Source organism: Fringilla coelebs (genome assembly GCF_963513975.1).
Source record: "Fringilla coelebs genome assembly, chromosome: 3".
Taxonomy (NCBI): domain Eukaryota; kingdom Metazoa; phylum Chordata; class Aves; order Passeriformes; family Fringillidae; genus Fringilla; species Fringilla coelebs.
Genome location: NC_140030.1, coordinates 105,217,620 through 105,232,541, shown reverse-complemented (window position 1 = coordinate 105,232,541; position 14,922 = coordinate 105,217,620). Strand labels below are relative to the sequence as shown.

Genomic DNA, 14,922 nt, shown 5'->3' with positions numbered 1-14,922 from the left:
CCGCCGGGGCTGCGGGGCCGGCGCGGCGCCCCCTCGCCGGTGGTACAGCCCCGCTCCGCCCCGCCGGGGCCGCCGCTCCTTCCCGGTCGCACCACAGAGCGAGTCCCGGCCCCCGGGGTGCTGCGGGAACCGCACATCCGCGCCTCGCCCCCCGGGACACCCCCACTGCCTGCCGAGCGCCGGGAGCACCCCCCGGCCCAGCAGGACGCTGCCGGCAGATGAAGAAGGAACTACACAAGAACTCTGGCTGCGCCCGGGGCACACGTTCGGCCCCACGGGGGCCAGAGCGGGCAGGGGGGAACGGACGACACCTGGGACAGGGCGGGCTGAGTGGCAGCTGCTGTGGACTTAAGGGGAGGACGAGCTCCAGTCCTACAAGATCCACGCTGCACATGCACGAGCCAGGCTGGAAATGCCTCTGGCTTTATTCTTCTTCAGCCAAATGCCCCAAAACAAACCCCAAACCCCAGCACTGCTCGGCTTGGTGACACCAAACACTTCTAGGATACACCTGGCAGGGCAGCCTTGGTTACCTGCAGTCAAGGCTGTGGCTTCACGCAGCAGAACTTTGTGCCACCTTCTTTATGACTCAAGGCACATGTATTGAAATAAAGAAAGAACATGTACAGTAACTTCAACACAACCCCATCATTAAGGCATACATTTTTCGAAGATTTTTCTTGAAAAAAAACAACAGAAAAATTTTTTTTTGTAATTTCCAGCATTCACTTCATGCTGTTTTATGACCTCTTCATACCTACAGTTTCAGCCTGAATTCTAAGAACCCCATCAACTCTCAACCAGGAGGTTGGGTGGAGCAGCAATGTTTCCTGATTTTCATACGCATCTCAATAGCTGGTGATCCTTTAGAAGTCCAAAAAAAACCAACAGAGCCATCTTTCCTTGCCCCACCTACAGCTTGGCAAGCACCCTGTCGCAATACAAACATCAAATTAATCTTCAATTCTTTTGAAGAACCTGAGAACTGACTTAATACCTGAAACTCAAGGACAAGGACAAGACTTGATATGTGCCTCCTCCCTCCAACCATCACCATGCCAAGGACCAAGCTACTCCACATTGAGCTTTGTTTTTATGTTCATGGCCGCCAGCTCAGCCACAAAATAGCGGAAGACATGGGGCACAGGGACAACCTCGATGGCATCCACCTCGCTGCAGACGGAGCAGGAGTACCTCCTGCTGCTGGTCACAGAGGACTGGGACAGTTTCTCCAGCACAGGGGACGTCATGCTGCCGCAGCTCGTGCACACGTAGGCTATGGAGCCGTCGGAGCAGTTGAACAGGCGGTCCTGCAGCAGGAAGGACGTGCCGTGGGCCAGCAGAGCATCCCGCTCCATCTCGCCGAAGCGGATCCCCCCTTCCACGTTCCTGCCCTTGACAGGCTGGTTGGTGACAGCGTCTCGGGGCCCCGTGGTCCTCACCTGGAACTTGTCGGAGACCATGTGGCGCAGGCGCTGGTAGTACACCACCCCCACAAAGATCTCTGCCTCCAGCTCCACCCCGCTGATGCCACTGTACATCTTCTCAGTGCCAAAGAAATTGTAACCCGCTCTCGCTAAAGTCTCACCAAAGTACTTCAGAGCAGATTTCTTCTCCGTGAAGGTGAAGGGAGTGGCATCATAGGACACCCCGTGCAGGGCTGCTGACTTCCCTGCCATGCTCTCAATTAACATCCCAATGGTCATGCGGGAGGGGAAGCCATGAGGGTTGAAGAGGATGTCTGGAACCATCCCGTTCTCCGTGAAGGGCATGTCCTCGACAGGCCACAGCTGGCTCAGGATACCTTTCTGTCCGTGACGGCTGGCAAATTTGTCTCCAATAGTGGGATTTCGGGGAACCCTCACAGTGATACAAGCCTTCTTGAACTTCCCAGTGCCACGGTCATTGCTGCACAACCTAACGTTGTCCACAATGCCCACTTCCTTACTCCTGTGTAGGTGGAAGAACAATCACAGCAAAGGTGTCAGGTTTGATAATAATTTTTAGTTTCAAAAGGAAAATGAAGCAAAAAACCACTTATAAAATGTCCTTGGACTGCTGAGAAACAACACCCTTCTTCAAAGTACTACTCAATAGTAAGGGAACTCAGACTATTTTGGAATTAGGGCAAGGAAACAATGCAAAGGCATCTTCCAAGTGCAATTCAGGTACTGCTTTCAGCTGATCGGGTAATGTGCCACCCATGATTTAAAATAAGGATCACTTCAACCTTGTTCATCTGGATCACACTTTGTGTCAGATAAAATACATCCTACGGCCAGTTCCATTGTGTTAAGGTAGCAGCCCCTCTCCCTACCACCAATAAATTCACACCAGACTGATGGGATCCCAAAATAAAGAACCCCATTCAGTTCTTCAGTAGAGAGGGAAGTTCAGAGCAGAAAGGGAAGGCAAAGTGTGAGCTTTGACAAGTGCCTTGTTCAGGGTTGTGCTCCTTCTATAGATGAGCCCTCAGCCTGATATTCCATGTGCCAGGGGTCTGCTGCAGGCTTAACTGTTACCATGTCAACATACAACCAGCACAGGCAAATCACCAAAAAAATATCCTCCTGGGATAAGCCGGCTCTGCAGCACACACTAGCTTAGAGAAAATATGGGATACATGGGAGTCACCTACAGCATGAACTTCATGCTCTCTGTCATGCCATGGACACTACTATGTGAGGAAAAAGGGAACATCTGCAGGGAAAGGGCCAACTGCCCTCCTCACGGGGTGAGCAGAGCCAGGAGCAACGAGCTGTACTTACGGATAGTACACAGTGAAGGTCTCCCCTGTGTTGAGGTTCATGAAGCTGTAGAAGGGGTCCCCAGGCTGCAGGATAGACCCTACAAAAGGCAGTCCATCAGCATCCAGCTTCTCCCCAATGTTTGGATCACCAGGCCTGATGCCAAATACTAAATTATCTCCTGCCCTGCTGGCTTTAAGGGAAAGGTCAATGCTCTCTGCCTTGATAACACTTCCATAAGCAAATCCTCTCTGCCAGGAAGATTTATTTACGATCTAAAAAGGAGAAACAAAAGCCTGTTAAAGACTTGCTGATAATTTCAAAGAAGAAAACATTTACAAAGGTAAGCATCAGACCAAAATGGGAACATTGCCTTTTTAAAGTCTCCCAGTAAGTCACCATTCCAAAAAGCTCAAGCCTTGTATAACCCCAGCATTTTTCAGAGCTGGAAGGCCATGGTCTTGGATAAACAAAACTCTGCTCTACTTCCAGCACTTCCAGCACTGCCTGCTGCAACAATACAACCCCTGTGCTGCTGAATCTGCCCAAAAGGTGTGAGCACCAGCACAGACAGAAAGCAGGGTCTTCTCAGCTGAGTATCACCCCTACTCCCAGAGCCCCACATCAAATTCCTTCACAGGATAGCAGGATTTTTTTCCTTCTGGTGGCTTACCATTGCATCTTCCATGTCATAGCCACTGTAGGAGATGACAGCCACGATGGAATTGGTGCCAACGGGATAGCTGTCCATCCCATAATAGTCATACATGCTGGGCCTCACCAGAGGGCTCTGGGGGGTGTGCAGGTGGTACAGCTTGTTATCCGAGCGATCCTTGTAGTTGTACACAGGAAATCCCATGGTCTGCTTTCCTGCAGGGAAGGAGGGAAACCTGGATTTATTCCTCCATGTATCTTGTTAAGAAAAAAGCTGGAAATACTTACAAATTTAGAGGGATTATCAATCTTAACCTCCTTGGAATTTAATAATTGCCCTAAGCCCAGCTATAATTTTTCTATGAACCACAATACTCAATGCCTCTCACAACATTTCATAAGGACTATATCTAATTTTGGTTTTTTTCCTACAATTTCAAAATCCCCACTAAAGTTGGTGCGGTGTTTCTGGTTTTGCTTACTTGGAGATTTTTTTGTGTGTTTTCTTGTTTTGTCATTTTTTGGGGATGTATGTGTCTCTTCTCCCCAGTGTTTCCCAGAGTGAGGCCTGTGTTATGTACTTCCCAGGCCAAAAAACATTTGCTTCTGCAGCATCAATATCCTGGCAAGGGAACTGAGTTTTGAACAGTCCTATTGCTACTTGGAGAAAAGTATGAGAAAGAAGAAGTCTTTTCATCCTTCTGAAGTATTTTCATCTTTCTGAAAATATTGTCAGACTAGACGTATATAAGGTGTTAATCCTATATATATTTAAAATATATATATTATATACATATTTAATATGTAATATATATGAAATATGTAATCCTATATATAAAAAGACAAATATATCTACATCTATAAATATACATACATGTACACACATATAGATATACATATATATACACATATACACACACACACACATATATATTAAAAAAAAAAAAATATACTAGAGGTGTTAATGAGGTGGTAATCCCTCTGCCCAGGGTCTTGCAGCACTGGGTACTTCAGCACTTACCCATCTGGCACTGGTACATGTTCCGTGGACTTTGGTTGTGGTCGGAGAAGGGAATGAGATTGGCCACCACGCTCAAAATGCTGTGAGGGAAGAGTTCCTGGTGAGTGGTCACTCCAGGCACCACCTCTGACTCCAGTGTGGCCACGTTCATAAAGATCTGCAAGCATCAAATTGGATAATGCTTGTACACTTCCTTCTTTTAAAGGGAAGGAAACAAAACAAAGCTGTCTCCGATGGCTTTCTGTCCATTTCAGTTTTACCTGTGGTTCTTGACTGCACTGTAGTGTATTAGCAAGACAAATCAGAGAGCTGGTAAACCACCTATCACAGATTAGCTGCATGGGAAGGAAGCCTGAAATACAGAACTGCAGTAGTGGGTCCTCCTTTCTTTCTCCCACTTTAATAGTTCCAAGTGGATGAGCTCCCCAGCAATCCACTGGGCTGTCCAGGAGCCATTTGGCAAACACCACGTAACACAAGATGACAAGGTACACACAACACAGCAATCCTTCACCTCAAATCTTCACTGAGTTAATACCGAGAGCAGATCTGAAGATCTCAAAAAGAGCTCTACATTCCAGCTATGACATTTACCAGAAATCAATTTGCAGGAGTGAAAAACCCCCTTCTGTCACCTATTCTAGCTCTTCAACACAAGCCTCATCCTCAGCTCCTTTCATAAATATTTACCAAACCCATTTTTGGTGCCAGGCACCTCTGTAACATGGGAACATGCAAACCCCACCTGTTCCAGAGTCCCAATCCATTCATTCCTTCCATAGGCCAGGTTTCTGACAGGCCGCACCATCCGGCAAGGGTTAGTGAAAATGAAGAGCCCAGGATACAGGCTGGGTTTTCCTGTCATCGGGATAAGGACCACTTCTGCCCGTGCAGGAAATCTCTTCTCTTGTGTTATCTGTTGGTGCAAAGAAATAACAATCTAGAAACACAAACCAAGTTTAACTAAACTGCATCCACCTGGTCACACAATGATAAGATCAACTATAGGTGTAGCCACTAATAAAAAGCTATGGTGAAGAGTTCTTAGAAATACTTTTAGAAAAACCTCCACCAAAAAAGAAGACAGAATATGTCTTATCTTGCCTTTTCCAAGAAAACGTTCTTTCAAAAACTGTAACTTTGTAAACCAACAGATGAAACATATGAATTAATAAAAAAGGTAACACAAAAGCACACTCCAATACTAATACACAGCCAAAGATAAACTACTGGGTCAGACTGAAAAAAAAAAAAAAAGGGAAGTCTAAGAAGTTCCAAACATTGCTATTTTTGACCACTGCATGTTGAAGATGTTTAGCTAAGAAACGTTTCAAACAAGACAACAAACCTTGAAACGGCGGAGAGTTTGTGCAATCTCAGGAGCCAGCTCCTGCTCTACCCAGCCCACCATGGAGCCATCCAGCACAACCCTGTAGCACTCTGAGTAAGGCTGGCTTGGAGCTGCATCAATGGGGGTGACACCTGTGGCAAGAGGGGGTTGATGGACAGAACAGCCAAAAAAAAGCAAACAAAACACAGGAGTCATTTCTACACTTCTCAGTTCACACCTAGAAACTTTCTGAGACATCAAAACATTCTTGGCAAAGTCATGGGCAGGTTAAATGGAAATTGAAAAACATTTACAACTTAGAATGTCACTCTCCTCCCTATTTTTCTGACTGAAATAAGGATTCGCATTATTGTGGCAATCACAAGTGAGCTGCAGCCCAATTCAGGTCATTACAAAGTTACTGCTTTTTTTTAGTCCAGTTTCAGGGATGTGAGAAATTCCTTATGCAATTCTTTGTGCTTCAGTGAACATCCTCACACTACAGCACACAGCTGAGAGACACTGGCATTGAATTTTACAGGCTGATGTGCCTGTACAAGCAATGTGTTATTTACCACTAAGCAGAAGCCCAGTAAGTACAGGTCAAACTTGATTTCACTTCTCAACTGAGCAGTGTGCTGTGGTGCTGTATGAAGAAACCTTCCCAGGCATGGGGCACTTCACTAAACCATCAGGCCAGTGAAACGTACCCAGGGAACATAACAAAGGTGGGATGTCTGTCACGGGCACCATCTCAGTGACAATTTCACACAGAGCTGTCATGTGGTTCATCAGCCCACAGGGCTCTCCGTCTGGGGTGTCCACAGGGCACAGGAAGCCCCAGGATTCGGGCAGCAGCTTGCGCACAGTCGTGGTTCTCATCTGGGAAAACGCCGCCCCTCTGTGTATGCAGCGGAAGTGGGAGAGGTAGCGGATGAAATTCAGCTTGTCCCCCACCACACAGAGACCACTGGCCTGCAACATGCCCAGCCCTAGGGAACAAAGGGGAGATTTATGTCAGGAGCTCATCCAGCTTTAAGAAACACGGGGTGATGTTACAAGACAGTTCCTTATTTTTCACAACCCCTAAAGATGCTCACACTGGATCCCAACAAGGCAGGTGCACATGCACAGGCAAGTCAGTGACCTGTAAGAGACCTAGAGACTTTAAATGCCAAGCTATTCTTTAAAATCTAGTTCCTTTTACAAACATGTGGAAGTAATTGCCAGTGAAGCAAATAGGAATTTGCAGCTATTATCTTTTACCAAAATTCTGCAGGTTTTTTATCTAATTTCATTTTCTAGCGGGCACTCCATTACAACACTGTCATACCGGGCACTTCAGGGAAGCATCAGATAAATCTGAACCTACATCAGCAAACCTGTTTCTCTCCATTTAAGCTCACATGATTAATAGGGCAGTTGTGATCAAAAAAATGCCTCTCTGTCTTACACTGCACCTTCTAAGAAGAAATAATCTTTGGGAAAGCAAATCTAATTATGGTTGCTGTTTTGAAAAACGCTAAATTTCATTTCAACAATTCATGTGGGTAGAGGCTTTGCTTTCATAACTAACCTGTTCTATACCATGCACACTGCCTTTGCTTGTGCATAAATCTTGCCTTTTTCCTCAACTATCCCTTTCTTCAAACCCCTTTTACCAATTCAGTTACAATGTACAATGTCTGCCTACAAGCAATTGTTTCCAGTTAAGAGATCAATTTTATATTATTCCTCATTTTGTTTTACAGGAAAAAAGGAAAAAAAAAGGTCACCTTAAGCCTGCAGATTTACCTGTTTTAGACCTCAGGTTTCCAGTTGCAAGCAGATACTCAAATGGCTTGGTGAAGTCCGGTGCCAGGCTGAATGCCTTCACCAGGCTGTCTGTATTTAGGCTGATATCTGCCTTTTCTGCTCTTTTCTCCAAAACAAACCTAACAGATTGCAGCCAGGTTTCAAGCCTCTCCTACGGTTTAAAAGTGAGAGATTTAAAATTAAAACAGGACAGGAAAGACTCAAATTAGAACATCAGTTCTAATCTAGCACATCAGCTGCACATGCCACAGAACTCCTCTGAAATTAGCAAGATGGACAACTTTTAAGGAACTGACAGTTTTCCAGACTTATTTCCAACACTGACTTCATTCTATCAAGATGCTGATAGTATATGTCAACACAGAGCTAAAAGGAAAACACCCACCCAACAGCTTGGCAATCACTTCCACCCAGAATGGTGATGAGTCTGGCAAATGAAGCACAATAAGAGAATTTCATAAAGCACAGACAACCCAAAGCAGAAACTGTACCTACAATCTGACCACAAGGTTAACTCTGTATACAGTGTACACCGTATCTACTATATGCTTTAGACTATTTAGGATCTTAGATTCAAGAAAAAGGGACTGTTAACTCACTCCCCTGCTGATCTGACAGCAATGGCTAGGCAGGAAAACAACTTTTTCTGGCTCCTGGTAGCTGTTTTTCATGGCACTAAAATGCTTTCAGGTTCACTTTCAAACCACTCAAATAGTAGAGAATTTTTTTACCAGCTTTCAACAAAACAATGCTAAAGAAAATTCTGGCTAAAGGGGAAAAGAAAGATTATAGGAATATGTATTAACACAGGGAAGTATCTTATTTGGGGATGAGAACCACTATCCCACAGTGAACTTCATTGGACAGTCAAGCTTCTGAACATAACTTCTCTTCTCCCAGCATCCTAAAAGGAAATATCCCTATAAACTGAATTGGAATAGATTAGTAGTAAGTTACCTGTTTAAGTCAGAGGCATGTTACCAACCTTCTGATCAATAAAGAAATGTAAAGATGGGGGAGCCATGCCCTTACCTTTAAGAACATAAGGAAAAGCTGTCCTGGGGTAAGCACCTCATGATTCATAAGACTGTCTGGATTATCTTCCATGCATTCCCCTTTGGCAAAAGCATAGAGCTTCTGGGTCATCATACAGAGCAGGTAGAACTTTTCAGTTCTATTGGTCAGGTGAATACAGATACAATTGCTGAAGGAAGAGAAAGAAGAAGGACAACTACCATGATCTCTTCATGCTAGCTTCATGCTCTTCAAGTCTCTCTTAAATAACTGTAAACCAATTTTTTTAAAAATAAAAGCCTAACAAGGCAAGTAGATGTAAACTACAAAATATTTCTGTTAGCACTATCAGTGTACTGTCACAGAAACTCCAAATCTCCACTGCTATCAGGCCATGCATGGAAAACTGTGGGCTGAGCAACAGTCTAGCATGAACAAAAAAGGAAAATCACACCTAATTCCTAAAGCTGGAGGAAGAGCAAACACCTACTTTTCTGGAAAAATGAATTTTTTAGTTGAATGCCTGCCACACTGACAGTCTCAAAGCCAATTCTTCCACTGCTTTCTAATTTATTTCACATAAGAAGATTTTAAAGCATTTATTTTCTGCCATTTTAAAAGATAAAGATTATTCAGAGTTGACAGAGATTGTGTGAAACTGATAATAAACTGCAGTATTTCTGTTCACCAAATGGATCCTCAGTCAGAGAGCTAGCTTTAACCTTCTCTTCCTCAACTTTTGTGTCTTTCAATGACATCACAAAAATGCAGTCACCCTCTCATGAAACTGTTTTGGGAATACTTGTGTCAATCCATTAAAACACATATCATCATAATACTCTCACATATGCCTATAAATTCAACACAATGACACTGGATCCCAGCCACATACAGACCTCAGAATGAAATCTGCAGCCTGTTCATTGCTGTACCACTCAGGCAGGTTGAGTTTCACTCTGAAGCTCTTTCCCAGGTAATCCAGGACGTTTTGCTGCGTCAAACAGCCGGCATCCACCACTGCTCTTAACATCTCAGTAACACAGTTCGCAAAAAAGGTGTCATCTTCCCTTCCTTTCACCAACTCTTCAAAAATCTGGTAGTCTGGGAAATTAACTAATGCCTGAGAGACAAAGTTTATCAGATCAGAAAAATAAGGTCATAACAACTTTTGTCTACAAAATACAGGTAAAGAACTAAGGCTGTATACTAACCCATGATTTAGGTTTTCATTTGTGATGAAATGCCCTTCTACAACAAAAACTCCAAAATGCTGTGGGGCTGAGATGCTTAGAGAGCAATGCAGGGGATATTCAAACACTGATTATGATCTCCATCCAGAGCATTCATTAGAAAAGCCCCACAAAACCATGAGTGTGTGACTCTCCCCTCATCTCTTGTCCCTATAGACACTTCCTCTGCTGCAGACTGAGTGTTTGATTAGTGTTGCACAGTTTGGATGACCTTTCTTCAATCACTGAAAATACTCCAAGTGGAATTAGCTTCTTCTCATTACTTAAAATAAAAATGCTTTGCAAAGCTTCTGTGTTTATTCAATATAGAAATGACAAGCATTCATTACTTACCTTCAGAGCAAATCCCAAGGGGAGGAAGAACAACTCTTTGCGAAAAATGAAATTCAACATGACACAGCCATTTTCCAAGTAGTGAAGGTTCATATTTATTGCAGTATGCTCATCCTTGACACAGTGCATCACCACCCCTGCAAATATCACAACATCAGTACAAGCTGCACAAAACCAAGTGGCTGCATGGCTGCATCATGTCCAAGGAGTGCGAGACAATTCATGAGAGAAACTTTGGTACTTGATGGCTGAGAACGTGAGGCAGATCACACTCCACTGCCAGTGTGCCACTTCAAATAAACAACTCAGCTCTTAGCTAAAGAGGGCAGTGTCTTTCTTTAAAAACAGTCAGCACATTTGCTAGGAGGCTTGGAAGATGCACAAAGTTTTTAAAGAAAAACCCAGGCCTCAACTATAGTGTTTGTAACCTTTGATTGTAGGACAGAGTAAGATACAAGCACTGTTCCTAATGGCACTCTTATCTCTGTGTTTGGGTGGCAGTGCAGCAGCAGTGTTTCCTGGTCCAGCTCTACACTATCATCTGCAGGACAAAGAAAAATAAAACAAAAAAAGGACCATCTAATCTGGCACTGCCTTGAAATAAACTAGCATGGAACTACAGTGTGTGCTCAAGCACCATGGTCCAGTCAAATCAGCAACTGGCAACACCTGAGTTTAAAATGCTATTTAACATTTGCTGGCTTAATTAAATTTTAAACTGGTTTTGCTGAGTATACATGACAAAGGCAAGGTGCAGCCATGAACCTAGTTTACTCTCCTTCATGGATATTAAATCTGCCATCATGAAGTATGGCCAAAATCAGTGAAATTAGTTCAGTGGAACACTGACTTGTACTGAAGGTGAGGTTTTAGTTACACCTTCCACACAACTAAAGGTGGCCTGGAATAAAATCTCCTTGCTCCCCATGGGTAGCTCAGACAGCTCCTACAAGGCAAGCCCCTGCTTCTTGCTTGTACCTTCATGGTGGTGTGTCTACCCTTTATTCTTATGTGCAGCAAAAAATATTGACATTACACAAGAACTGCAACAAAACAAACTACCAAAATTCAGCTACAGATGCTCCTACTTGTCCTCAAGCAGTTGTTACTAGGATGCTGCAGGAAACTGCTGAGCTTACCATACTCTGTGAAACCAGGGCCTCTGTTTTTCCACTTGTGTCTTGTCATTGCAAGAGGGAAGTTTCGCCTGGGCATAATCAGCATCCTGATTACTTTTTCTAAGCCATTGATTATAAAGTAGCCTCCCATTTCCTGGAAGGAAAATAAAAATCATTTTAATACACTTAGAAACTCAGAATCGGCATTGTGAGTAAAAGAAAAAAATGCCTGCACTATAAACAAAAACCAAACATTTAATGGGAAATAGCAAGACATGATTCAGCACTGCTTTTGGAAAGGCTACTCCTTAGCAGGGACTTATGAAGTCTAAATGTAGCAGAGTGCAAGGAAACGGATGCATGTTTCACAATTTAGAGGAAGAAAAAACCTTTGTGATCAATGGAACTTATCTGAATAGCTGACATTAACTTTTTAAAGTAATTAAAAAAGCTCTGAAGTTCTCACTTTGAGTTTAAAAACCAGAAGGATTTTCAGAGCAAAAAGATCTCTGTCTGGTCACATACAAGCTTACTCTTCTGGTTTTCTTTTGTAGTTTTCTCTGTCTTTTTTTGTGAGTTCAAAATGCAGAGCTAAGTAAGTTTGTATTCAGTTATAAACAGCTAACATGCTACTGGGGAGACAGGGAAAAAGCTGCAGAAGATAATTGGGAATGAAAACGTCTCTTTTAACGCCTGTTCTTCAAATCTTTCTCTCTGCAGAGTCCCCTTCACTGCATTCTCAGTTGCTGTGTAGCAGCTGAGAGGTTCTATACCAAAACTGTAGGTATTGACACCAAACAGATCCCTGTGTTCAAGAACAGTCACGGCCGCAAACTTCTCAAGCTGCTTCCCTGAGCCCCCATAAACAATCTGCTTTCAAGAGAAAATGGGAAGTCAAACTTCAAACAAAATATCAATGTTCAAGCCCTGCAAAGAGAAGGTGACCTGAAAGATGGCTCAGGTAAAACACAGACCTTCCTGACTCTCAAAATCTCCTTTACCTCTTCCTCCTCATGGTGCTGCAGAAGGTCTTGTGGAGAAAAACCACAGAGGTTGCACAGTTTGGACTTCACCATGATTGGAATATACCCTAAGGGCTGTTTGATAGTCCCTTGTGGCATGTCATTCACTGACCAGCTGATGTCGGCCTAAAACAACACAACACCAACAGTAAGCAAGTTAAGATGCCCTTTTAATGTTTCCTGCTATATCAACTGTACCTCTCATACAACCACAAGCAGTTGGACAGACTTGTATCACTGTAAAATGGCAGCAATAATAAGAAAAAGAGCCAGCAGATACATGCATAAAGATAACACTCTGGGGAACAGTCAGTGTGGGTTCTCAGAAGAAAATCATACAAGTCTGGAGTCAGGTAAGGAGGCTGCTGGCTGAGCAAACAAGGTTGGTCTGGCTTCCTTTGCCTTCCAGACCCTTCAACAGAGCACCCTAAATAAAAAAAGGCAGCCACAGGACAGGAAAGGAAACTTCAGAAGGTAACAGTTAAAAGCAGAAGAAGACAGCAAGTGTCCACTGAAAAGATATCCACACTACAGGCCTGACAAAATCTTTCCTTTCTTCACCTAGCACATTTGCGAGTGATCTGAAAACCAAGAAAGAAACGCATGCAGGAGAAAAAATTTATTAACAAGTTCTGGCAGTGTGGGTGAAGGAAGACTGTGGGAGCAAAGAATCCTAACTTTATATGCAGAATGATGGGTTTTGAAAGAGCTGCTGACCTGCAGGAGAGAAACACTGGCACTGCAATACAAGAACATGGGTTCAACATCTGGCAGCAACAAAAATGAGTAAACTGAGTCTCAGAAATTACTGGAAAAGGGAAGAGAAATGCCACTATGCCCCTTTAAATCCACAGAGCAGCCTTACACATGGACTGCTGCAGCCTGGTCTACACCTGAAGTGATAACTAAGGGTCTACAGCTGCTCAGCAGACTCAGCAGAGGCTCACATCCTACCCTGGGGCACGGGGACAGGAGGGAGGGATATGGAGCTAAAGCTGTATGGTGGAAACAGGGAGTGATTACTGACTGTTTTCTGCTGTGCATGGGTAGGGAAGGGCAGAGGTTAACTTGTCCCAGCACAAGACAAGGTAAGAAAAACAAAATCAGGTGTAGCTCAGGAAAATTTAAGATCCACTGGGAATACAGCTATGAACAATCTGCATTGCCCCACTTTGATTTTCAGATAAGGTAGTACACTTAGAGTGGCTTTTATCATGGCAAGGTATACAGCTTCAGAGAAATTAAAAACCAAAACAAAACAACAACAAAAAAGAAAACAAGCAAAACACCTGAGATTCCATGCAAGCGCTCCCTTGCACCAGGTGCCTCACATAACAATCACCTCAGATACAACTACATCATTTTAATAGAAAACAGGGCAATCCTTTCACACTGCAAAGGAAAATATTTGCTGGGGATGCTTCCTCTCCAGGCAAATTTCAAAGCACCTCACAAAAACCAAGAACCTGTGAACAGGAGAGATTTATAGCTCTGGACTTGTGTATGGGAACAACGCTATTTTGGAAACCTGGATTCCTGCAGAAACAAGATTTGGATTACACTGCTCTCTGGGATGACACGGGTCTCCAGCCAAAGTCTCCCAAGCTGCCTGGCTGCTTGCAGGGAGAAACGGGAAACAAGGGTAGCGGGGCCGGGACCACGACAAGCTTGATGTGCGGAGAAAAACAGCGAGGCCGCACATCATCAACACCCCAGAGCCCGCGGGGGCAGCGCTCCCTGAACCCCCCGTGAGATCGCTGAGCCGGGAAGGGGCCTTTAAAACTACAGCACAGGAACGGGACAGGGACTCGCGTGTGCGGGGCTCGGCCGGGACAGGGACACGCGTGTGCGGGGCTCGGCCGGGACAGGGACACGCGTGTGCGGGGCGGGCGGGCGGCGGGGCGCGGGCACTTACGGTGATCCTGCCGCGGTAGGTGCTGCGGAGCCCACGGCACTCAGCCGGGAACACCCTCCTCTCCTGGCACACCGTCCCGGCCGGCACGGCGGGAGGGGAGATGGACACCCCCACCAGCGTCAGCGCCAGCCGGGTGTCCTTCAGCGCGAACTCCACCGAGGGCACATCCTGCAACAGAACCGGGTCAGCGCAGCGGGGCCGGGGGAAGGTCCGGCGCCGCGCCCCCAGCCCCGCGCCCCCCGCACCTGCACGGCGCGATAGACGCCCTCGCTGACGGCGTAGTTGAAGGACTCGATGTGGGCGCTGGTGAGGTCGCGCTGGGTCGTGCCGCGCCGCGGCATCCGCAGCCGGTGCGGGTCCGGGCGCGGCTCCGTCCCGGTGCCCGCCATGCCGCGCGCTCCTCCTCACGGGAAGCGGCGCGCGCCGGGACCGCCGCGTGCGGGGCTCGCACCGCCTCCCGCCGCGCCCCGCGCGTGCGCCCCGCACCCGGCCCCGCCCCCGCCGCTTCCCGGCCGCTCCAGGGGCGCGGGGCGGGTCCGTCGCTGCGGCCGCTCCTGTCCCCAGAGCCTGCCCCGCAGCTCCGGCCCGCCGAGCTGCGCTCCTCCCGACACGCACTCCCAGCTCCCGGCCACCCCGCGCATCCGTGTCACCCGTGTCCCTTCTCCCGCCCAGCCACGTGCGCCCCCGGAACAGGAGCCGGGAT

General features: G+C 45.8%; 1 protein-coding gene across 1 annotated transcript; it reads right to left on the bottom strand.

The window, feature by feature from the left end:
- Positions 1-588: 588 nt before the first annotated feature.
- Positions 589-14,608, bottom strand: POLR1B (RNA polymerase I subunit B; the record flags this gene model as incomplete). Its single annotated transcript, XM_084202141.1, has 15 exons — positions 589-1,950; positions 2,769-3,022; positions 3,421-3,617; positions 4,423-4,579; positions 5,168-5,338; positions 5,771-5,904; positions 6,463-6,744; positions 7,547-7,718; positions 8,600-8,771; positions 9,478-9,701; positions 10,165-10,301; positions 11,304-11,436; positions 12,284-12,430; positions 14,220-14,387; positions 14,465-14,608. The coding sequence occupies 15 exons, from the start codon at positions 14,606-14,608 to the stop codon at positions 1,071-1,073; spliced, it is 3,372 nt and encodes a 1,123-aa protein (XP_084058267.1). The 3' UTR covers positions 589-1,070.
- Between the last annotated feature and the right edge of the window lie 314 nt (positions 14,609-14,922).